Genomic DNA, 22,738 nt, shown 5'->3' with positions numbered 1-22,738 from the left:
CTGAAATCGAGTTGGCACCTTACCAAACGAGGTGCCCCTAAAGATTTTACTTTTAAGTAATTTTTACACCCACCTTGGAACTCAAACTCACAACCCCAAGATCAAGAGTTGCAAGTTCCTCTGACTGAGCCAGCCAGGCACCCCACATCTTGCTTACTGAAACCACCTCCTAATGTGCTTTTCATTTTTTTAAAAAAGATTTTATTTTTGCAAGAGAGAGTGAAAGGGAGAGCCTGCGCACGCACAAGTAGCGGGAGGGGCAGAGGAGAAGCAAACTCCCCGCCGAGCTGGGAACCCAGATGCAGGACTCCATCCCAGCACCCTGGGATCATGACCTGAGCCGAAGGCAGCTGCTCAACAGACTGAGCCACCCAAGCGCCCAAACTAGGACTTTCTTTCTTTTCTTTTCTTTTTTTTTTTTTTTTTTAAGATTTTATTTATTTATTTGACAGAGATCACAAGCAGGCAGAGAGGCAGGCAGAGAGAGAGAGGAGGAAGCAGGCTCCCTGCCGAGCAGAGAGCCCGATGCGGGACTTGATCCCAGGACTCTGAGATCATGACCTGAGCCGAAGGCAGCGGCTTAACCCACTGAGCCACCCAGGCGCCCCCAAACTAGGACTTTCTGAAGGGCAAATCCTTTCCTGCCACTGTTCTGTGTAAAACCTTCTCATGCCTCCCATTGCCAGCTGTATACAGTGAAACTCCTTCTGTGTTCATTTTTTAGGAGACCATCTTTGCTCTGGCCTCTGCTGCCCTCCGCTGCCCTCAGATTCAGTTCTCTGCACTACACTCTCCAACCTGTTCTGGAGAATAGTTCTTCCCACTATTCCAGCCAATTCCTCCTCTCCTTCAGGTCTCATACCTCACTTGTTCTAGGAACCCTTTCCCGATCCCACAAGACTGGATCAGATGTTCCTTGTCAGTGTTCCATGGGTTTTTTCCAATCAAAGCATTTTATCCCTGTTTCATAATTGCCTGTTTACTTTTTCGTCTCCTCCATTAGACTGTTACCCTTGAAGTCATTGTGTCTTGCTCATCATTGAATCTTCAGCTGCTAGCAAATGTCTGACTTCAGGTACAGAGTAGGCAGACATCAGATATCTGTTGGGTAAATGAGAGGAGAGTATGTGTACACTTCCTTCCCCTCAGCAAGGCTGGTGGCTTCAGGTCTGATTTGCCATCACACAGGCTACTCATGAAAGAACTGTAGAAATTCTGTCACTGCATACCTGGTGGGGCCTTATGCAAGAGGACAAAAGCTCCCCCAGGTGATGTCCTTCGTTTAAGACGTCTCCTCTCCCCTCCCCCAGATAAAGCTGGGATCATGAAGACACCACCCCTGATGGTTCCTTTGTTTAATGAGACTTTGTCATCTTTGGAGGGTTAACTAGGAATAGACTCTTTATGGCAACTTTGGAGCTGTGTTCACGGCAGGCTGTCAGTGCAGGAAGCCTGGGCAGGATTTTAAGACCCCTGCTCTAAGTTTGGTATCTGGTCAAACTCTGAATTCTCCAAGCACATCACATAAACCAAAGGTGATTAATCTTTTACAGGGAGACTCCAGATTCCTTTGCGAATCTCATGAAAGTTTTGCAACATTTGCTTTTATGGAGTTTTGAGAATTCTTTTTTTTTTTTTTAAGAATTTTTATTTATTTATTTGACAGACAGAGATCACAAGTAGGCAGAAAGGCAGGCAGAGAGAGGAAGGGAAGCAGGCTCCCCGCCGAGGAGAGAGCCAGACGTGGGGCTCGATCCCAGGACCCCGAGATCATGACCTGAGCCGAAGGCAGCGGCTTAACCCACTGAGCCACCCAGGTGCCCCGAGTTTTGAGCATTCTTTGTATGTTTTGGATACAAGGCCTCTATCAGACATAGGATTTGCAAAAATTTCTCCCCATCTTTGGCTTGTCTTTTCAGTCTCTTAATAGTGTCTTTCGAAGAACCATTTTTAAATTTTGATGTTCATTTTCCGATAGGATTTTGATCCAAGGTTTCCTTCTCTGGATCTCCACATGGATAGCTCTTGAATCGTAGCACTTAAATCTGGTTTTTAGCGAGGGCAGGAAGAAGCACACTTTCTGAACTTCATTCTTGTTGAGTTATATCCCCTCTAGTGGAGTTTGGGTTTTAGCCTAGGTCGTACTGCCATTAGACCAGGACAACAGGGAGAGCCTCCTGAGTCCGGCTCTTTAAAGGGCCTGATCTGGCTCTCCTCCAGTTGCACATTTCTTCATGGGGTTAAGGAGACAAGCCCACCCAGAGCTCACACGCCTCTCCCCTTCTCTAGATCACAAACTCCAAGTATTTAGGACCTTGCAATTCTTTGCCCAAACAGCTCACTTCCAAGCTTCTTCTCCAGGTTGTTTTCTTTTCTTTTTTTTTTTTTAAGATTTTATTTATTTATTTGACAGAGAGAGATCAGAAGTAGGCAGAGAGGCAGGCAGAGAGAGAGAGAGGGAAGCAGGCTCCCTGCTGAGCAGAGAGCCCGATGTGGGACTTGATCCCAGGACTCTGAGATCATGACCTGAGCCGAAGGCAGCGGCTTAACCCACTGAGCCACCCAGGCGCCCCTCTCCAGGTTGTTTTCTTGAGGGCAAATCAAACTTTGTGTGTGTACCCCTAGGCCTAGGTTTGTAGGATATACTTATACTAGGCTTATAGGATAGACTTATACCTGCAGGTTAGGTAGCCTCCCACATGTGGACACTAGGGCCCTTCTAGAACAGGGCAGACAGAATGGGAAAAGAAGGGGGGCAGGCCTCTGTTTGTACTCTATTCCTTTTCTGATTCCAGGTATGCTATCAAAAATTTCTGGGACACCTGGCTGGCTGAGTAGGAAGAGCAGGTGACTCTTGAGCTCCAGGTCATGCGTTTGAGCCTCACGTTGGGTGTAGAGATTACTAAAATAAATTTTTTTTTTTTTAATTTGGGCGTGCCTGGCTGGCTCAGTAGTAGAGCAAGTAACTCTTCTAGATCTTGGGGTTGTGAGTTTGGGCCCCACATTGAAAGTAGAGCCTACTTAAAATTTTTTTTTCATGAGTGACTTGTGAGGAGGAGTCAGAACTTTGAAATTCCAGATTTCTGAGGTAAGTGATTCGTTGAGTGGGTGAGTATGCTACGAATGGAGCCAGAACACTTAAAAGAGGAGGAATCTGGGATGGGTATCAAGATTACAAGTTAAAGGGCCCCTGGGTGGCTCAGTGGGTTAAGCATCTGCCTTTGGCTCAGCTCATGATCCCAGGGTCCTGGTGTCGAGTCCCACATCTGGCTCCTTGCTCAGCGGGGAGCCTGCTTCTCCCTCCCTCTCCCTGCTACTCCACCTGCTTGTGCTTTCTGTCTCTCTCTCTCTGTCAAATAAATAAATAAATAAAAATTCTTTTAAAAAGATTACAAGTTAAGGGACGCCTGGGTGGCTCAGTGGGTTAAGCCGCTGCCTTTGGCTCAGGTCATGATCTCAGGGTCCTGGGATCGAGTCCCGCATCGGGCTCTCTGCTCAGCAGGGAGCCTGCTTCCTCCTCTCTCTCTCTGCCTGCCTCTCTGCCTACTTGTAATCTCTCTGTCAAATAAATAAATAAAATCTTTTTAAAAAAAAAGATTACAAGTTAAGTCATTTAACAAAAATTTGCTGAGCACCGGTTTATGTACCTGGCATAAGACTGAATGAGATGAAAACTCTGCCGTTGTAGAATTTATATTCTTGTTGGCGGGGGGGGGGCGGGGGAGTGATGGACAATAAACAAAGACATACGTTGCATCTGGTGATCACAAGAAAAACAACAGAATGAAGGGGACTGCTATTTTAGAGAGAGTGGTCAAGGAAAGCCCTGCTAAAGAGGTGACATTAGAGAAAGACCCTGGATGAGTCATCAGGATATCTGGGGAAAATGTTCTAAATCCTTAATTTACTGAAGATCGATGTAAGGTAGTGAGGCCATGATTGGCAGGCATACTGGAGGAACAACCACCAGATTGGTGGGGGGTGGAACTCGTTGAGGAAGGGGGCAAAAGGTGGGAGATAAAAACCATCTTTAGAGACTAGATGTTGAGTTTGAAGAAACTGTTAGATCCAAGCCCAGCAAGTCGTTGAAAATATGAGTCCAGAGCCCAGGACCAAAAGTTGGGCTGTAGGTAAAGAAATGGGAATAGCTAGCCTGGAGACGATAGTGTAAACCATGCGTGGGAATGGGTGTCCCTCCTAGAGCGTGAGAACAGCATCAAGGATGGAATCCTGGGAACACAGTAGGTAATGATGGGTAGAGGAGAGGACCTAGAAGGAAGAACCCAGAAAATCAGGAGAGGAGAGTCACAGGGCCAAGCACGGGGCACATTTCAAGGTGTCCAGACAGTGACGATGTCTAGTGAAATACTGTGTTTGAAAGTGCGTGGAGGGTATTACAGCCTTGTTATTATTAATGATAGTTAGAGAACACTTGCCCCCTTCTAATGGATATTTCAGTTTAAGGGTAATGAGAATTTTGTTACATGCACATAGTCTATTTATAATCAATTCCTACTGTTTTATTGGGTTTTAAAAGCAAGACATATGTAAGTTACGCTGAAGGAGCAGAATTCACAATCCCTGTTGACTCTTAACTTGGCTAATAGTGTGCTTAACTTGTATATTTAAATATGGGTAATAATTCTTAGAACTCTCTGAATTCCCCTGATTTGGGTTAAAAGCTTATAGTAACACTTTCATAAAAGACTTGCAGATAGAGCTCTTCTACCTGTCTATAGGGAAGCCTTAAAATAATTAGAACTCAGTGGACCAAATGTTATGTTCAATGGTCTCCTAGAATTTGATTTCTGGACTTTGGGTGGCAGGTGTGGCTGTTGCCTGTGCCTCTCTCTCTAAATGGCTACAGAGGTCAGTGTCAACGGATAGATACATGAAGTCCCTGGTGGTGAGTTGCCAAGGAATCTTGTTGTTGCCGAGTCTGTTAAATTCTTCCATGAGACCAAGCATTTATCGCTCTTAAGTCGGATCTAATAATCCTAATTATTTAGGAAATACATTTTTAAAAAGTTGATTCTTGCTTTCTTGGGTTTGACTGGGGCATTGGAAAGGAGAGCTCACTTTTTTCAGTTTTGCCATATTCCCTCAACAGAACCCAAGGATAAGAGAGAATCCATGAAAAAAAAAAAAGTAATAAGGGCAAAAAGAACTTCAAAATCAGAGACTTCCAACATAAGGTTTGGGAATATGGAGGCTTAAAAAGAGGGAGGTTTAACCTTATTGGTTTTTTTAAAAAAGATTTTATTTATTTGACAGAGATCAGAAGTAGGCAGAGAGGCAGGCAGAGAGAGAGAGGAGGAAGCAGGCTCCCTGCTGAGCAGAGAGCCCGATGCGGGACTCGATCCCAGGACCCTGAGATCATGACCTGAGCTGAAGGCAGCGGCTCAACCCACTGAGCCACCCAGGCACCCTAACCTTATTGGTTTTGATTCTTCTCTTCTGACCGTGTAACATAATAATTAAGAGACTAGAATTTGGGAGTGCCTATGTGGCTCAGACAATTAGCATCCGACTCTTGATTTCAGGGTTGTGAGCTCAAGCCCCACATGGCTCCACACTCAGTGGGAGTGACTAGAATTTGGAGTTATATCAGAGTTTGAGTCTCAGCTCTAGCTTGAGCCTGAGTTTCTACATCTGCAAAAGGGAGAGGATACATTTTGATATTTGCCTCTAATACAGCAAGCACTTAATGAGATAATCTCTTAAGTACTTAACAAGTGTTAACTAGTATTTTTTAAATTGGGTTTTTTAAAAGATATTATTTATTTATTTGACAGACACAGATCACAAGTAGACAGAGAGGCAGGCAGAGAGAGGGGGAAGCAGGCTCCCTGCCCAGCAGAGAGCTTGATGCGGGGCTCGATCCCAGGACCCTGGGATCATGACCTGAGCCAAAAGCAGAGGCTTTAACCCACTGAGCCACCCAGGTGCCCTAGTATTATGAAGACCATATAGGTATAATCTTCATGAGTCATTTTCTTTTCTAGCAAAACTATCCAAAGGACTGCTGCTTCCCAATGTTAGACCCTATGAGGCCACAGTTTTTAGATATGGTTAGTTCTCAGAACAAGTTCCAATTGCATTATGAAGCCACATAAGGAAAATGTCATTATCTTATATTAAGATTTGCTTGGGACTCTAAACAGTATCTTCTAACTTGTCAGATTGACATTGATGATTTTTTTTTTTTGACTGGGAAAAATGTGTACCTCTGCAAGCGAAGAACCTGTCGATGCTGAGACCTTAATTGAGAAGTAGCTTGGCGAGGTGGCTTTTGGAATCACGTGGAACTGTGTTCCAGTCTTGGTTTCAGCTGTGTGGCTTTGAGAAAATGTTTTAACCTGAGACTTGTTTCCTCAATAAAATGGGAAAATATCACTTATCCTTAAGGTTTCATTTAAAGATCAGCAGTAGTATATGTGAAAAACCCAATATACAGTAGAAGTTCAAATCACAGTAAAATGTCTTGTTGCTAAGGTGGAGATATGCTTGCCATATTTTTTTAAAGTTTTTTTTTTTTTAATTTATTTGACAGAGATCACAAGTAGGCAGAGAGGCAGGCAGAGAGGAGGAAGCAGGCTCCCCGCTGCGCAAAGAGTCCAATGCGGGGCTCGATCCCAGGACCCTGGGAACATGACCTGAGCTGAAGGCAGAGGCTTTAACCCACTGAGCCGCCCAGGTGCCCCATGCTTTCCATTTTAAAGTGGCTTTGATGAATTTGAGAATTAGAAGAGAATTCAACGAGCTAGTGCAAAAATAACCACCTTCTCCTTCTCCTCCTCCTCTTCCTTCTTAAATATTTTATTTATTTACTTGACAGACAGCACAGACTAGGGGAGTGGGAGATGGAGAAGCAGGCGCCCCCCTGAGCAGGGAGCAAGATGCAGGACTTCATCCCAGGATCCTGGAATCATGACCAGACCTGAAGGCAGACACTTAACCTACTGAGCCACCCAGGTGCCCTCACCCTTTTAAAGATATATTTATTTATTTTAGAGAGAGTAGAGCTCCATTATGACATGAGCCAAAATCAAGAGTTGGATGCTTAACCAGCTGACCCACCCAGGTGCCCTTGGCACGTTCTTTTTTAAAAGAGCATAATCCTAGGAAGTATAAATGAGAAACAGCTTTCAGCTCTGGTCAGTTTGACTGGAGCACCACAGTGTTGGAAAGCACCTTAGAATAATAATTAAAAAATTAAAGTTTGATGAAGAAAGTGAAGCTTGAAGTTTTCAGGTAAAGCTGAGTAGAGGACTCTTGGCACCTAATGTTAACAAGGGTTGGTTGGTGATGTCCTTTCCACAACATGCTACATGTGGCATTTATTTTCCATTTTTCTCTCCTCTTTCTTTCTTTCTTTCTTTCTATATTGTTTTTTTCTACCTCGCCCCTGCCTGTGCCTTTGGATTGTGGCTGCATAGCTTGTCCTTGTTAGTAGCAAGAGAAGGCACTTTGAATTGATGTCATCATGTTCGAAGTCTGAAGGAGATACTCAGTGTTATAAAAGGGGAAAAAGCATGATGAATATTGATCTATGGATCCGGTAAGAAGGGTTGATGACTTAAAAAATTCTCTGTTAACTTCAAGGTGTAAGTAGTAAAAGTCAAAGCTTCAATTTGAGTATTCTGCTGTCCTGTAATTGTTTTTAAGAAGCAAAAGCATGTTCATTAACATACCCGCTCAGACCCCAGGTTTGGTCTGTGACAGGTAAGGGTTGTAAGATGGCTTGGCTGCACTGTGCTAATCTCAAAAGATTAGGGATATAGCTAGAATGCTCCCTAACACCTCATTTTTATAATGTCTATTTATATATTTGGCCTGTGTTGTTAGCTTGAATGTAAGCTCTTAGAGGACAGAGATTGTGTTCCATTCATTTTATACTCCCTACTTTTAACACAGTGATTTGTCTGCAGAGGGTATACAATAGATGTTTGTGGAATATCAAATGCACACACACACACACATTTTTTTTGGAGGGGGATGCAAAGCTCCAATGACCATATTTTCCAAAATTAAAAAAATCACAATAAATGGTTTGAAAAGGTGGAGTATATTTCTTAGGACTATATGGCCAAAATACTTGAAATGTTATCCCAGAAAATACTAGGTGATGGAATCACTTTAATTATGGTATTCAGCCCAAGGGTTTTTATCCTGTGGTCAGTGAATTTAAAGGAGTCTCCAGATGGAAGTGCATGGTCTTTCAAGTTAGATGAAAAAAAGATAACACTTATAAAAAGATTTTATTTATTTATTTGAGAGACAGCAAGAGCTCACATGCATGAGCAGCGGGAGGGGCAGGGGGAGAGGGAGAAGCAGACTCTCTGCTGAGTAGGGAGCCTGACGCAGGGCTCCATCTCAGGACCCCAAGATCATGACCTGAGCTAAAGCTAGAGGCTTAACTGATTGAGCCACCAAGGTGCCCCCCCAAAATAAACATTTTTATTTTCATGAATGTCAAACTGAAACTTAGCATTATCCCCCATTGTGAATGCAGGCAACAAACCACAGTAGAATTAGCCATAACTTTCACTCTGTCACCAATATATATCAAAGGCATTTTCATATCACATTAGAGTTTTGGATTTTCTTTTTAAGATTTTATTTATTATTGGGGTGCCCGGGCGGCTCAGTGGGCTAAGCCTCTGCCTTTGGCTCAGGTCATGATCTCCCATTGTCCTGGGATCAAGCCCCGCATCGGGCTCTCTGCTCAGCGGGGAGCCTGCTTCGCCCTCTTTCTCTGCCTGCCTCGCCCTCTTTCTCTGCCTGCTTCTCTGCCTACTTGTGATATCAATCTCTCTCTGTCAAATAAATATTTGACGGAGAGAAAGACAGGGAGAGAGGGAATACAAGCAGGAGAAGTGGGAGAGGGAGAAGCAGGCTTCCTGCTGAGCAGGTAGTGTGATGCAGGGCTTGATCCCGTGACCCTGGGATCATAACCCCAGCCAAAGACAGATGCTTAATGACTGAACCACCCAGGCGCTCCCATATCACATTATAGTTATCATGGACTTCTTGAATATCTTCTCATCACCGCTTTAAAATTTCTGTCGTTATTTGACCTGCTGCAAGAGCTTAATACTTAATGTCTTAATAAAAAGATTTATTTCTTTAAAGATGCTATTTATTTATTTGAGAGAGAGAGAGAGAGAGAGAGAGAGTGGGAGAGAGCACAGGAGTGGCGTGAAGGGCAGAGGGAGAAGCAGACTCCCCATGGAGCAGGGAGCCCCACACAGACTCCATCCGGGGACTCCAAGATCATGACTCCAGCCGAAAGCAGACACTTAACTGACTGAGCCACTCAGGCGCCCGATAAACAGATTTACATCACAAATTTGCTCTTAAAATATTTTTCCTAGGGCGCCAGGGTGACTCAGTCAATTAGACATCTGCCTTAGGCTCAGGTCATGGTTCCAGCGTCCTGGGATCAAGCCCCACCTCCAGCTCCCAGCCCCACAGGGAGTCGGCTTCTCCCTCTGCCACGCCTTCCACTCATTCTAGCAATCTCTCTCTCAAACAAATAAAATCTTTAAAAATATATATCTATTTCCCGGGGTGCCAGGGTGGCTCAGCCTGTTAAGCATCTGCCTTCTACTCAGGTCAATAACCAACAGGTTGTGGTATTCAGCCCCACGTTGGGATCCCTGCTTCTGGGACACCTGCTTCTCATTCTCCCTCTTCCTGCCTGTCTCCCTGCTTGTTCTCTCTCTTTCTCTGTCAAAAAATAAACACACACTCATATATTTCCTAACTGTATTTCAATATAAATTTTCTTTTGTAATGCTATGTATTTTATTTAAAATCTAGAATAGATCCATAGCCCTTAACAAATAGCACCAAAAATGTTAATTCTTGAGTTAGGGACACCTGGGTGGTTCAGTCGTTCAGCGTCTGCCTTTGGCTCAGGTCATGATCCCAGGGTCCTGGAATCAAGCCCTGGGTTAGGCTCCCTCATCTGCAGGAGGCCTGCTTCTCCCTCTCCCACTGCCCATGCTTGTGTTCCCTTTCTCCCTTTGTCTCCCTCTGTCAAATAAATAAAATCTTAAAAAAAAAATTCTTGAGCTAGAGGCTAATAAAGTTCAAGCCTTGAGGTCTCTCATTTGTACCATGCCCTTCTAAGATTCTGTTCCTCATTTTATATCACTTCCAAAAAAGATCCCAGCATTTGTGTAAGTTTCACAACCCTTATTACAACAATTGGATCCACTGAGCCATTTATCTCAGTACTGAGAACACAGTAGGTTTTTTAAAAAAGATTTATTTGGGGCGCCTGGGTGGCTCAGTGGGTTAAGCCGCTGCCTTCGGCTCAGGTCATGATCTCAGGGTCCTGGGATCGAGTCCCGCATCGGGCTCTCTGCTCAGCAGGGAGCCTGCTTCCTCCTCTCTCTCTCTGCCTCCCTCTCCATCTACTTGTGATCTCTGTCAAATAAATAAATAAAATCTTTAAAAAAAAAAGATTTATTTGACAGAGAGAGCAGGAACAGGAGGGGCAGAGGGAGAGGAAGAGACAGCATCTCAAGCAGACTCCCTGCTGAGCGCAGAGCCCAAGGCAGGGCTCTATCCCACCACCTAGATCACCACCTAGATCACCACCTGAGCCAAAAATCAAAGTGTCTAACCAGAGGCGCCATCCAGGCACTTCCATAGTACGCTTTTAATAATTAATTTGGGGCTGATAGGTTCTGGGAAGCTTAAATGATCCTCCAGTGTATCTGGAGATCCTATAGACCACTGCTTGACCTTCCTCCAGTCCCTAAGAGGGCTAGAGCATTGTATATCGGGGTGGGGAACAGCTGGCCCTACAGAAGTCAGCTGGGAAGATTGTGGGAGGAGAGAGGTTTGCACCAAGGCAAGGACAGAAAACACACCATAAGGGCGTTACGTTGAAAAATGGGTTTATTTTTTTTTTTTTAAAGATTTTATTTATTTATTTGACAGAGAGAGATCCCAAGTAGGCAGAGAGACAGACAGAGAGATAGGAGGAAGCAGGCTCCCTGCGGAGCAGAGAGCCCGATGCGGGACTCGATCCCAGGACCCCGAGATCATGACCTGAGCCGAAGGCAGCGGCTTTAACCCGCTGAGCCACCCAGGCGCCCCGAAAAATGGGTTTAGGAATAACAGCAATTCACCTCCTTGGGACTTAGCCCTTTCCCTGCACCGCTCTCTTGGCTTCGCAGATGCATGTATCTGCCGTACTTCTTCTTAACAATTAGCTGCAAACCCTGGGAGAAAATGTCCCTGCTCTAGCATTTGTTAACCCTGCTCTCGAATGGTGCCAACTTCAGCGATTTCTCACGTTCCGAGCTGCCCCAACGATGTGCAACGGGGAGTCCGGGGACAGTTTTCCGATCGCTCCAAGAGATGATTTTTGTCCGTGAAATTCTCCAGCCAGAGGGCTAGCCAAATCAACCTTATTAAAGTGTGCTCCAACGGGAGCCCAAAAGATGACCCAGAAGGAGGCCCGACCGCGTGGCGGTGGGCGTGTCTGGGCCGAACGCCTGCGGCGGCAGCGGCGCCGGCAGCCGCAGGAGGGAGGTTAGGGACGCCGCGGTGCCGGCGGAGGGGCGGGAGGGCAGCGAAGGAGCGGGGCCGAAGCGGACAGTAGGGGGCGGGGTTCCGGAGGCGGCCACGCGGCGCGAGGCCTAGCTTTTCGGTCTCGCATCGCCCGCGGACGAGGAGCGAAAAGCCTCGCCCACTCAAGGCCCGGTGCCCCGCAGCCTCGCCTCTCTAACCGGGGCTCCACCACAGACCCCTTTGTGTTCCTACCCCCGCCCCGGAGGCGCCCCAGCCGGCGGCGCTGACTTCCCTCATTGGCTCAGCCGACGGCTTCATCGATTGGCTCCCCAGTCGTCCAGCGTGAGCCGCTTCTTTCCGCTACTATTGGACGCCCGAGCTGCCTTTCAGGCCGCCGCGCGAGACGATTGCCCGGCCGCTCGGAGTCCCTGGAAGCAGTTCCGGGAAACCCCGCGTGCTGCCGGGATCGCGTCTCTGTCCATGAGGGGGGGAGGGGGTGGCGCGCGCGCCATTTCTAGTCGTTTTCAAAGCGCCTCGCGCTGATTCTCACGGGCCCGGCCGGCGGCCCCAGCTCTGCCCTGGTGAGTCTCGCGCCGGCCCGTGGGGGGAGGGGCCGGGAGCCCCGATCCGACCCGACGGGGCCCAGCCCGGGCTCGGCGCCTTGGCCCCAGTTTCCTTTTCGCTCCGAGGCCCCGGGGTGGGGGTGGGGATGGGCTGGGGGCGGCTTCGGCTTCGTCCGGCCGCGCAGCGGAGGGCCTAGCCCGGCCGAGGCGCCTCCTCGCCCTCGCTCATCCTCCCCCCGCCCCTCCAGCCCCCGGCCGGCGGTCCGGCCCGCCGGGCATCCTCCGCGCGGCCTGCCGGGGACTGCCGTGTTTTTCCCGCCTCCGCCCGCCGCTCCACGCGGCCGGCCCGGCCCGCGGCCTCAGACGCCCGCGGCCCCTTCGCTGCTGTTCTCCGGAGCCGCTTCGCGCTCGTCTCGGCCGGCCTAGCCACGAGTGGGATGTGTTGCTGATCGCGACGGGCATGAGGGGGTGGGGTGGGCAGAGGGCGGGATGCAAACCTCGGGTTACCTGAGCCGGGAGAAAACTTTTGTGGGAGCTGGAGCCCGAGGGCCGATTTGTGTAGGAAGCCTCCCTCCCCTCCCCCATTCTGCATGCTGCGAGCCGAGATTTGAAGGAAAAAATGACTACTAGAGGCCGTGAAACTTAGGCTTCAAGCGGCGCCTGAGATGCATAATTCTAAGAATGTCTCCGGCGCACTAAATTGGAAAGGCGATTCTTTTTCTTAAACGGTAGCAGTCGTGTTGCCAAAATGTAAAACTTAAGGCCAAGGGGTTCTTGAAAGCTTCAGTCCTCTCATGCTGACCTGTTTGAGATTTTTGCTGTCCTCAAGAGACTCAATTTATGTCTCATGAGTCAGTCGTAGGATAAGGGCTTGACACTCCTAACCCACGAGATAACCGTTAGTTTTCATTTCGTTGGTTCTTTTAAAGCCCGTCTCTTAATATGAAGAATTTGCACAGAGATGTTCAGAAAAAGTCAGGGAGGGGCTCGTGCTCACTTCCCAAATCTCCCAGCAGCCCTTTAAAATCTTATTTAAATGTCTACTTTTTGCAAAAATGCTTAGATCAAATGACTCCAGTCACAGTATATTTGCTGCATCCAGAAATATGGTTTGGCTGTGTGGCATTGTATTGAACTGACACAAGTTTTAAACGGTCTCATACGACATAAAAGAGGTTTTTTAAATGAGCACATTGTATTTGGCTTGAAGAGAGAGGTTTTCCTTGATCAGAAAGGTTTTATTTTCTACAATCTAATTATTTTATTTTTTTGTTAAAGTTTACAAACTTTTTGACAATATCAACCAATTTCAGAATCAACTTGTAGGAGAACCTTTGCAATGGAATGGTAGTCATAAATATTTCTATCTTGTGCTTAATACACAACTTGTCTTTTTTGCTTTACACATACTTAAAAAAAAATCACCTTAGCAGATGTTCATTGAACTTTCCTGTTAAAAATTTGCTTTCTTTCTGTGACTAATAGTATTCACAGGTGCAATAACTGTTAAGGGTCTTGTGATACTGAGAACTTTTGAGTTCTGATGATCTTATGGTTGTATTTGGGGGTGCGGGAGCATGGGAAAACAGAACTATATGTTCACAAGGAGATTTTGGACTTCAGGGTGCATCTTTATAGAAATAGGTTGTATTAATCAGTAAACGTATTCATCTTACACTGTAAGTAGTTTCTTGATGAAAAGTGTGCCAGTTTTGAATGTTTTCGTTTTTGTCAGTTCATCAGAATTTGAGGCTTGCCTTGAGAAACCTTTCTCCACCCAAAGTTCAACGAGAATCTGCGTCTGTGTAGACTTTAGTGGGCTTGTATCAAGTCTTAATGTTTTGTAATCCTAAGAAGTCATGATATTGATCTTATTTTCAGAATAACCCTTTCTGCATTTTCCTTCCTTCCTACTATTACCTCGTTCCCCTTGGTCTTTCTCCCTTTCTCATTAACTTCAACTAAGTATCAGTGGACTTTGAAAAGAAAAGAAGTTGTTTTAGGTCAGAAAACAGCACCTGGTGCACCTGCACAGTGGTTTTAAGCCGTCTGGAAGTGTGGTTATCTTGCGGGGTTTAGTGCTCTTTAGGAAGCTTGTATTTTCTTTGTAGCTGACTAGGTACCTTGAGGTTCATCAAGAAAAGGAGGCTTCTTCTTGAGATCCATCTTCATGTCCTCTATTTCAGTATTTGTTGCAATGTCTTTATTCTGCTTATTATCTTCATCACATTAACCACAGACAAGTGCACTTTAATTCCCTGTCTTTCGAGGCAGTATAGAGACTGGCCTTGTATGGTTTTATTATCTAATCTCTCTCTTCAGGGAGCTGGTCCATTTCAGTACTATATACAGGTTGAACATACAAAATAGTTTGGGTAGGTTAATCTGGGACATCTGACCTAAGTTTACCCTCATTAGGTAATGTTTGTTGAAACTGTTTGGAAGAAGTTAGCCGTCCATTCTTCGATATGTTTTTGCGGCTTTACTGATATGAAAAATTCAATATGTACTCATGATTTTTTTTTTAAAGATGCAACCTCAATTATAGCTCACTTTTTATTTTACGTGGACTTAAAACAATCGTTTAGCTTTTAAACTTGGTCATTTTTTCTTTTAAATCTGTGAATGGGAATAGCAAATTAATTTTAGAACAAAAATTAATGTCAAGTTGTGTTTTTTTTTTTTTAAGTGAGGCGGAGAGAACCCAAACCACCAGCATGTTGAACTAGAGACAGCAGTGCATTGATCTCACACCTATCCTAGATTTGAAGCAGAACTAGGAAAATTTGAAAGTCCTTAAACCTTGATTAAGTGGTCTGTGGGTGTTCATTCTGTTTCTAAATCAAACTTTTAAAAACTGTGTAAGAATTGAGAGCTGATGGGCTTTTTAGGATTTTGTGGTGATTTGTTGATATGCTTGTCAGGACACAACAGCTGCTTTTGTTAATCAGCAATTCTACCTTCAGTAAATTCAAGCCTTTTTTTTTTTTTTTTTTAACCTCGTGTACATGAAGTTCCTTAAAGTTCTAATGCTTCCATGTACATTTTCTATGTTTTTACAGGGTTATTGTTGCAAATTTAGGTCAGATACATCACAAAAGGCATATAATATTATTTTGATAGAGTTTATTAGCAGCATGTATACAAATTAGTTTAGATAAATCATGCATTGTCCTACAAACTAGTTATTTCTGGCTTAATGTAATATAGCTCCTGAATTTTTTCCAGCAGCATAATAAAATGGCTAATCAGGTGAATGGTAATGCGGTACAGTTAAAAGAAGAGGAAGAACCAATGGATACTTCCAGTGTAACTCACACAGAACACTACAAGACACTGATAGAGGCAGGCCTCCCACAGAAGGTGGCAGAAAGACTTGATGAAATATTTCAGACAGGTATAATATGCATTTCTTGTTTCTGACTGGTTATGAAAGTGAGGGCAAACCACTTTGAATTTTATAGATTTTTTTTAAGGTTAAATAATACATATTGTTTCTGATCTATGTAGAGCTGAATGTTTGTTACTTTCCCTTCATTGAGGGCATATTGGGTTTGACTTTGATATTCTTATTTCATTATTTTGAAGCCTTCTTAGTGTTGAATATGCAGTCTTAGTTGTTTCAGAACAGTACATCAATTGGTCTTCGATTTACCACCAATTAAAATGTATGTGTCAGCATACCAAATGTTACATTTTTTTTCTTAATCTAAATCAGTCATCATTTTGCTTTTACTTTTCTACTTTTAGCTTCTTAAAGTGATTGTTAAATTAGCTTAGGTCTGATTAGATGGCATAATGAGAGGACTGGTTAGACAGTATTGTCTGAAACGAAAATAAATGTCAGACTCCTTGAGAGTTTGTGGCCTGTCTCATTTCTAATAGACAAAAATCCACATCTCTCCGTAATCTGGAAGTGTTGGTTTGTAACAGCTGCTTTTTAAAAAAATTTCGAAGTCCCATGGATAAGTGCTTAAGCAAATTTGAATATCTTAATATGGTCGGTTGTAAGCGGTTTGAAGTTTTTAAAGAGGGAGAGAAATATTTACCCTTAGGGAGTGTTGTTCATTAATAAATGTGTCCTCCCCCTTTGGGGCCATAGATGGAAACTTTCTTCCTCTGTGTTTTGTGTGCCTATCCAGATTCTGGGAGAGAGAATTGAATGGTCTCACAAATGTGTCTTAAGTACTGTAGTAACAAATATCTGTTTTTTTGTCCTTAAATTTTTTTTTTCAAATCTGAGAAGCTTCGGATAATTTTAGACGTTAAAATGACTTCCGAAAAATGACTCCTGGGTGATGGTTCCATTTGAAAATCAGTCCTCAGGAACTTTCTGTGACATTCTGCCATAGAGAATTGGCAGTGATTTGCTCAGAGATGCTCTCTTGTAGAGTGCTTTGTTATTGACAAGAGGCTGATGGTTCGGGTGTAGGGTTGGATTGACAGATGGATCGATGGGTGTCCTCTGAGTTGTGGCTTTGGGTGGTGGTATGGAATTTTGAAGTAAGGAAACTCCAATAATTAGGCATGCTCATTTTGAGCTTTTAAAACAAATCATGGCAACATTTTCTTAAAGTAACTTTACAAATGGCATTACATTTATTTAAAATATATTTACTGTATGGAATAAAGTTCTTTTTCACTTGATCAAAATGGAGTCACTTTTGATGTTCATAGGGACTTGGAGTTTTAATCTGCCAAATATATCCATTTTATGTTGGATCAATTCTGAAATATAGAGAGAAATACAACACAAACTTAACAGACTTACGAAATTACATTTCAAACTGAGTAGATGTTCTGTGTGCAGTTAATATACTACAGTATAGAATACAGTGCAAATATTTTCTGTATAGTTTACTTGTAAGTCCATAGTAAAGTCCTTAATGCCATTTGAGAAAAACAGTCATTATTGACAGTGTTGAGAATGCCACAGCATCTTTAAACCTCAGCTTGACACATCAGAAGAACAAAAAAATGCCTTAAAATATGACTTTCAGAATTGATTAATCAAGCTGCACTTGCATTTATAGAAGAGTTTAAAATTATGCCTTTCCACATTCTGATTGCAGCAAAGTAGACGCTCAGATAAACAAATGCATTTCATTTTCTCTTTGGTGCTAAGGAGGAAAAGCCTTTGATACCTTTTGGAGAGTGGAAAGAATTATTTAGTTAAAATGGTTTCTCTTTTTTTTTCTCCCACCTCTTGTGTGGTTAGCAACAACTACAACAGTCCATATAATTTGAAGCTTGATCCTTGGGGAATACACTGTATGATTACCACTCTATAAATCAGAATTTATTGTATTAATACTTAATCTGTAGTACACTGTGTATATCAGATTTATCTTCCAAGCCTTAAGAAGGGGAGGGGAAATGGGGCTAGGTTTTTTGTGGGGTTTCTGTGGGATGTGGGGATTGAAATTCATGTTTATAAGAATTGAAATTCATGTTTGACATTTTATCTTCTATTTTCATATTTGTACTCTCAACCTTTTTGTATAGTATTTGTATAGCTGCCTATATGCATATTAAATGAGAATGTAGTTTGTTAGTAATAGTACTGAATATAACTATTCTTGATGAAACATTGATAGCACGGTTTAGGTTATCCCTTTTGTTGCAATAACATTACCCCTTTTCAATTTAATTTGTAGGATTGGTAGCTTATGTCGATCTTGATGAAAGAGCAATTGATGCTCTCAGGGAATTTAATGAAGAAGGAGCTCTGTCTGTACTACAGCAGTTCAAGGAGAGTGACTTATCACATGTTCAGGTAAGGCCACTTACTAAAAATGCCCTTGAATAACTAATGACCTGAAATTACTTTACCATTACTTTTTTTCCTGAAAAGAACAGATACTTTTTGTTTGTGACTACCTCTGCTTATATTTAAAAAAAAAAAAAAGTTTAAAGGGGAAAAAACTCTTTCACAGAAGAGTTCTCAGAAAGTAAAATCTCTCCCCACTTCTTTCCAGTAAGTTACTTTAAAAACTTAAAAGCAAAGTCAGGATTTGCTGATAGTTATTAATGAGCTTTTATGGGTTTAGAATATTTTGATTTTAAACAGTTGTGGGTTTATCTGACCCTGTTTTATTATCTTGGAGGAAAATAAAGTAGGTAGGAGGAATAGTTTTGGAATGTTTGGCAAAGTTAGTCCACATGCATTTGAATATCAACAAATGGAAGACTTGCCAGTGTGGAAGGTAAGCACCCTGAGGTCTTTCTTGGCTGTCTTGCTGTCTAATCCAGTTTCTGGCACATGGTAACTACTCAGCAAATATTTGTTGAGCGAATAAATGAGTAAATATTTGGTTAAAATTCTCGTCTTTTGAAACTGTAAATTAACTATGTATTTGACCCTTCGATGATTCCTGATGATTCTTTTTCATTGAATTACTTGTCTATTCTAGAACAAAAGTGCATTTTTATGTGGAGTTATGAAGACCTACAGGCAAAGGGAGAAACAGGGGAGCAAGGTGCAAGAGTCCACAAAGGGGCCAGATGAAGCGAAGATAAAGGTAAAACTGGACTCGGGTCGTTGCAATGGTAATAAGTTGAATGATGAGATTGAATGTTTCTTTTCATGTTTCCTAGAAACAGTTTTCATTGTTCCACATTTTTTTTTAAGCTAGTGTTTTAGAAATGAGATAATTGAAGGAAAATTACACAAGAAGAATTCGGGGGGCAAACATTCAGTTGTATGTTTGGTGGAAAAAAACCTTAATTCAGACCCTTGCCTCATTGTTCTGGCGCTGAAGGATACGTGTTTATTGATGCTTCCACTAATAGCTTTTGAGGTTGACTCAGTCATGTCTCTTAGTTTGGTTTCTTTCTGAGCACTTTATTTCTCTCTCTCTCCCTCTTTTTTTTAAAGAGGTATTTTATAACTGCTTTACTCCTGAATTTTTATTTTTATTTACCTCAGTTTAATTATTTGTAAACTGGGCATAGTAATAGTACCTATTCCCCTAGAGTTGTGAGGATTAAAGGAATTAAGACATGTCAGGTGCTTAGAATAATGCCTGGAATGTAGCAAGAATTGTGTAACTAGCACCAGTTACTGTTATCGTTTAGATAAACTGCTCTACGAGATAAATACAGGCTTTTGGTGAAAGATCAGTGAACCTCATTCCTTAGTTAAGGGGCTGTTGATGTTTTGCCACAGCGATAGATTTTTCAAATTGAAGTAGTTATTTTACTTAATGAAGTTGTATGATTTTGTTTTAGACAGAAAATAGAACTTGTAGTTTCTGACATGGAATAGTTTACATAGAGCTCCTTTGTACCTTTTTCCCTCATCTGTAAAATGGCATAATTCTTAAATATATTTAAAATAAATACATGAAAATTCCATTTGACATAATAGTTGTTTTTAAAAAATATATATATTGGTGTGTATTGAATAGGCCTATGTTATTTCCCCAAAAGTGGGTATTTGCTTTTGATAAGGTATATATTGCACATGTGATACATGTATATTACATATTAGACAAGTAAAGTTTAAATGTATAAAATGTATATCATGTGTATATTGTGTTACACGTGTTTCTGTGCTTAAAATTAGAGCAGCTCTTTTTGGGTCAAAGGTAGAAAAATAGAAGACCCTAAAGTAACTCCAGAATCCTGGGAGTCCTCTGACCATACTTTTGAAAGCCACTAAACTTGATGTCTGGTCTTTCTTGTTGCTTTGATATCCTTTATAGATCTTCATCAGCTTAGGGTGGGTTTATCTGGACGTGGATGAAACTGTCCTTAGTCAAAAATATACCCAATGGCACTTAACCTGCCAAACATAGCCTAGCCTACCTTAAATGTGTTTAGAAAACTTACATTAGCCTATAGTTGGGTAAAGTCACCTCTAACACAAAGCACATTTTATAACGAAGTGTTGGCTATCTCGGGTAATTTGTAAGAGTTCTGTACTGACAGAGAAAAACAGTGGTTGCTATGGATACAGAATGGTGGTTAAATGTATTGGTTGTTTACTCTTGCGATTGAGTGGTTGACTGGGAGCTGAGCCTCCCTGCCTCAGCCTAGCATCACAAGAGTATCATCCTGCATATGGCTAGCACTGGAAAAGATCAAAAATCAAAATTTGAAGTGTGGTTTCTACTGAATGCATATCACTTTCATACCATCCTGAAGTCGAAAAATTGTAAGTTGAATCATCACGAGTTGGGAACCATCTAACTTTTGAAACATGAAGTGTAAAAATCTCCTGTTTTTAGGTAGATGACATTTCTTGTTTTCCATTTTGTCTGAGCTGTTGCCTCTCATATAAATACAGACCCTTAAGGGCAAGAGCATTACCTTCTTTTCTACAATCCCTCTTTAGTACCTAATGTTGTGAAGAAGGTTGGTAATCAGGAAACAAAAGGTTTTGTTTTTTGAAACCTGAGAATACTCATTTGGTAATTGCCAAATACTTTGAGTTTGTGTTGTATGAGAAATGGTCTGGTTCTTATAGAGCTTATGATAGAGCAGAAATACAAAAGGATTAAACAAAATAAAGGTTAAATTACTTGACTATAATAGAAATTCACAGTAGGAAGATGTGAGGAATAGTGAATGAGAGAAGCTGCATGAAGAAGGTAGAACTTCTGATGAGAGAACTTTTTTTTTTTTTTTTGAAAGGAATCACAGGTAGGTAGGTGGTATGTAAACGGAACAAGTTAAGGAAAGCTCTCATTGAAGTAGAGGAAAATGCAAAATGAGGACTGCTGCAATACGGAAGTATGGATAGGTATCCTGGGGTCGGCTTATATCACGTTTGTAATAATCCTTGCCCCATTTTTCTGTTTCTTCATATCAAAAAATCATCGTGTGCTTAGAGATTTAATTTGTGTACAATTCTTTCCATTCATTGTATGGAAAGGAGTAAAATGAAGGGGAACAACACGTGCGAGTGATACCAGTGTGAGATTTGACATTATTTTACCTAAGCTACATGGCCTATGATGTTGGGATATCCTTTGGAAAAGATTAATATACTGATGTGTGATATAATATTTAAGTATAAACAGATGTATAATTATCTTTAGGCGTTGCTTGAAAGGACTGGCTATACTCTGGATGTAACCACAGGACAGAGGAAGTATGGTGGTCCTCCACCAGACAGTGTGTATTCCGGTGTACAACCTGGCATTGGAACAGAAGTAAGTGTTCTTCAGCTGTTTGCCGAAATCTTTCCAGTTTGTAAATTATTCTTTCTATTGTATGATGGGGAAGAGTAGTTGATTCTTTTTAAAGTTTAGCTGTAATTATTTTCTTTGGCTAGCCATTTGCATTTTACTGTAGTCATAAGCAAGGAGAACCATGTGACTAGTAGATGTCCAAACACTCTGTAAAGGAATGTGGAGTTCTTGGAACTGGTTGCTAAAACCATGCAACCAGCAACACACCATTTTAGGTGCTTGGGTTGAAGTTATGAAAGAGAAACATTTGCTTTATTCTGTTTTGTTTTAGGTCAGTAATTCTGAATAGCACTTGTCCTCCCTCCTTGCCCCTACCCCCACCACATAAAGGGTACTCAGTTTTTGCTGAGAGATTTATTTATTTATTTATTATTAAAAAAAAATTTTTTTTTTTTTTTAGATTTAATTGATTTATTTGACAGATAGAGATCACAAGTTGGCAGGCAGAGAGGCAGGCAGGAGGAAGCAGACTCCCTGCTGAGCAGAGTCTGATGTGGGGCTCAATCACAAGACCCTGGGATCATGACCTGAGCCAAAGGCAGAGGCTTTAACCCACTGAGCCACCAGGTGCCCCTGCTGAGAGATTTATTGATGGGAGTGGGTCACACAAGGGAAGGGTATAGAATCAGATAAAAGGTCGAACACATTGGTCTGTCATTGAACAAAGCAATTTCTGCTGCTCCATCTGTGCCTTCATAGAGGTTTTTTTTATATACCTCTATGTTAGCTAACTCTAGCCCCTCCCCTTTTTTTTAAAAGATTTGTTTATTTTAGAGAGAGAGCGCACGCAGGGGGGCTTGGGGGTCGGGGGAGGTATAGAGAGGGAGAGCCCCAAGTAGACTCCCATGCTAGTGTGGAGCCTGATGCAGGGCTTGATGTCACAGCCCTGAGATTATGACCCGAGCCAAAACCAAGAGTTGGTCTCTTAACCCCCTGTGCCACCCAGGCGCCCCACCAATTCTGATCCTTTGGTAAAAACTGTGTGCCAAAATATAAATTTACAGCAGGGTCTTTTCTTTCTGGTGTCTTTTCAGGTAGCCAAAAGAATAGTTTGTGAATAAAGACATTACCAGTTAACTTTAGATTTATATCAGAAGTAATTCCAGTGTAGTCTCTGTATATAAAATAGAGTTTACGTTCATTGGTCTTTGTTCCCTGAACTGCCTTCAAGCATTATGACAGTTAATATTCTATTTCTTAATCTTTAGCAGTATTAAGGAGGACTCTAAGCATCTTTGTTTTTCATGATACCTAAATCAGCTGTATATTATTGTTTTGTGTCTCTTTAAAAAAAAAAATTCCAATGTCCATAATTACTGTAGAGTTGGAATTGGACTGTGAGCCATCTAAGTTTGTTCTAGGAGCAAATGTCATGAAATACAGAATATGAGTGAATAGTATTTTTTTTTTAAAGATAATTTATTAATGGAGTGCCTGGGTGGCTTA

The 22,738-nt window shown here is 42.3% G+C and overlaps 1 protein-coding gene across 3 annotated transcripts in view; it reads left to right on the top strand.

The window, feature by feature from the left end:
- The first annotated feature begins 11,520 nt into the window (after positions 1-11,520).
- HNRNPR (heterogeneous nuclear ribonucleoprotein R) overlaps positions 11,521-22,738 on the top strand; it is a 34,084-nt gene continuing 22,866 nt past the window's right edge. The window contains exons 1-5 of one of the 3 annotated variants that reach the window (XM_082684609.1): positions 11,521-12,113; positions 15,324-15,492; positions 17,753-17,871; positions 18,509-18,616; positions 21,140-21,253. In XM_082684609.1, the coding sequence (XP_082540735.1) occupies positions 15,336-15,492; positions 17,753-17,871; positions 18,509-18,616; positions 21,140-21,253 (498 nt within the window). In that variant the 5' untranslated portion in view covers positions 11,521-12,113; positions 15,324-15,335. The remainder of the gene's footprint in view (positions 12,114-15,323; positions 15,493-17,752; positions 17,872-18,508; positions 18,617-21,139; positions 21,254-22,738) is intronic. The other 2 variants (XM_082684610.1, XM_082684611.1) reach the window with 2 other exon arrangements.

The sequence above is a fragment of the Mustela nivalis genome (assembly GCF_964662115.1).
Source record: "Mustela nivalis genome assembly, chromosome: 10".
Taxonomy (NCBI): domain Eukaryota; kingdom Metazoa; phylum Chordata; class Mammalia; order Carnivora; family Mustelidae; genus Mustela; species Mustela nivalis.
The sequence above is the reverse complement of the archived record's forward strand: the minus strand, read 5'-3'. Positions and strand labels throughout refer to the sequence as shown.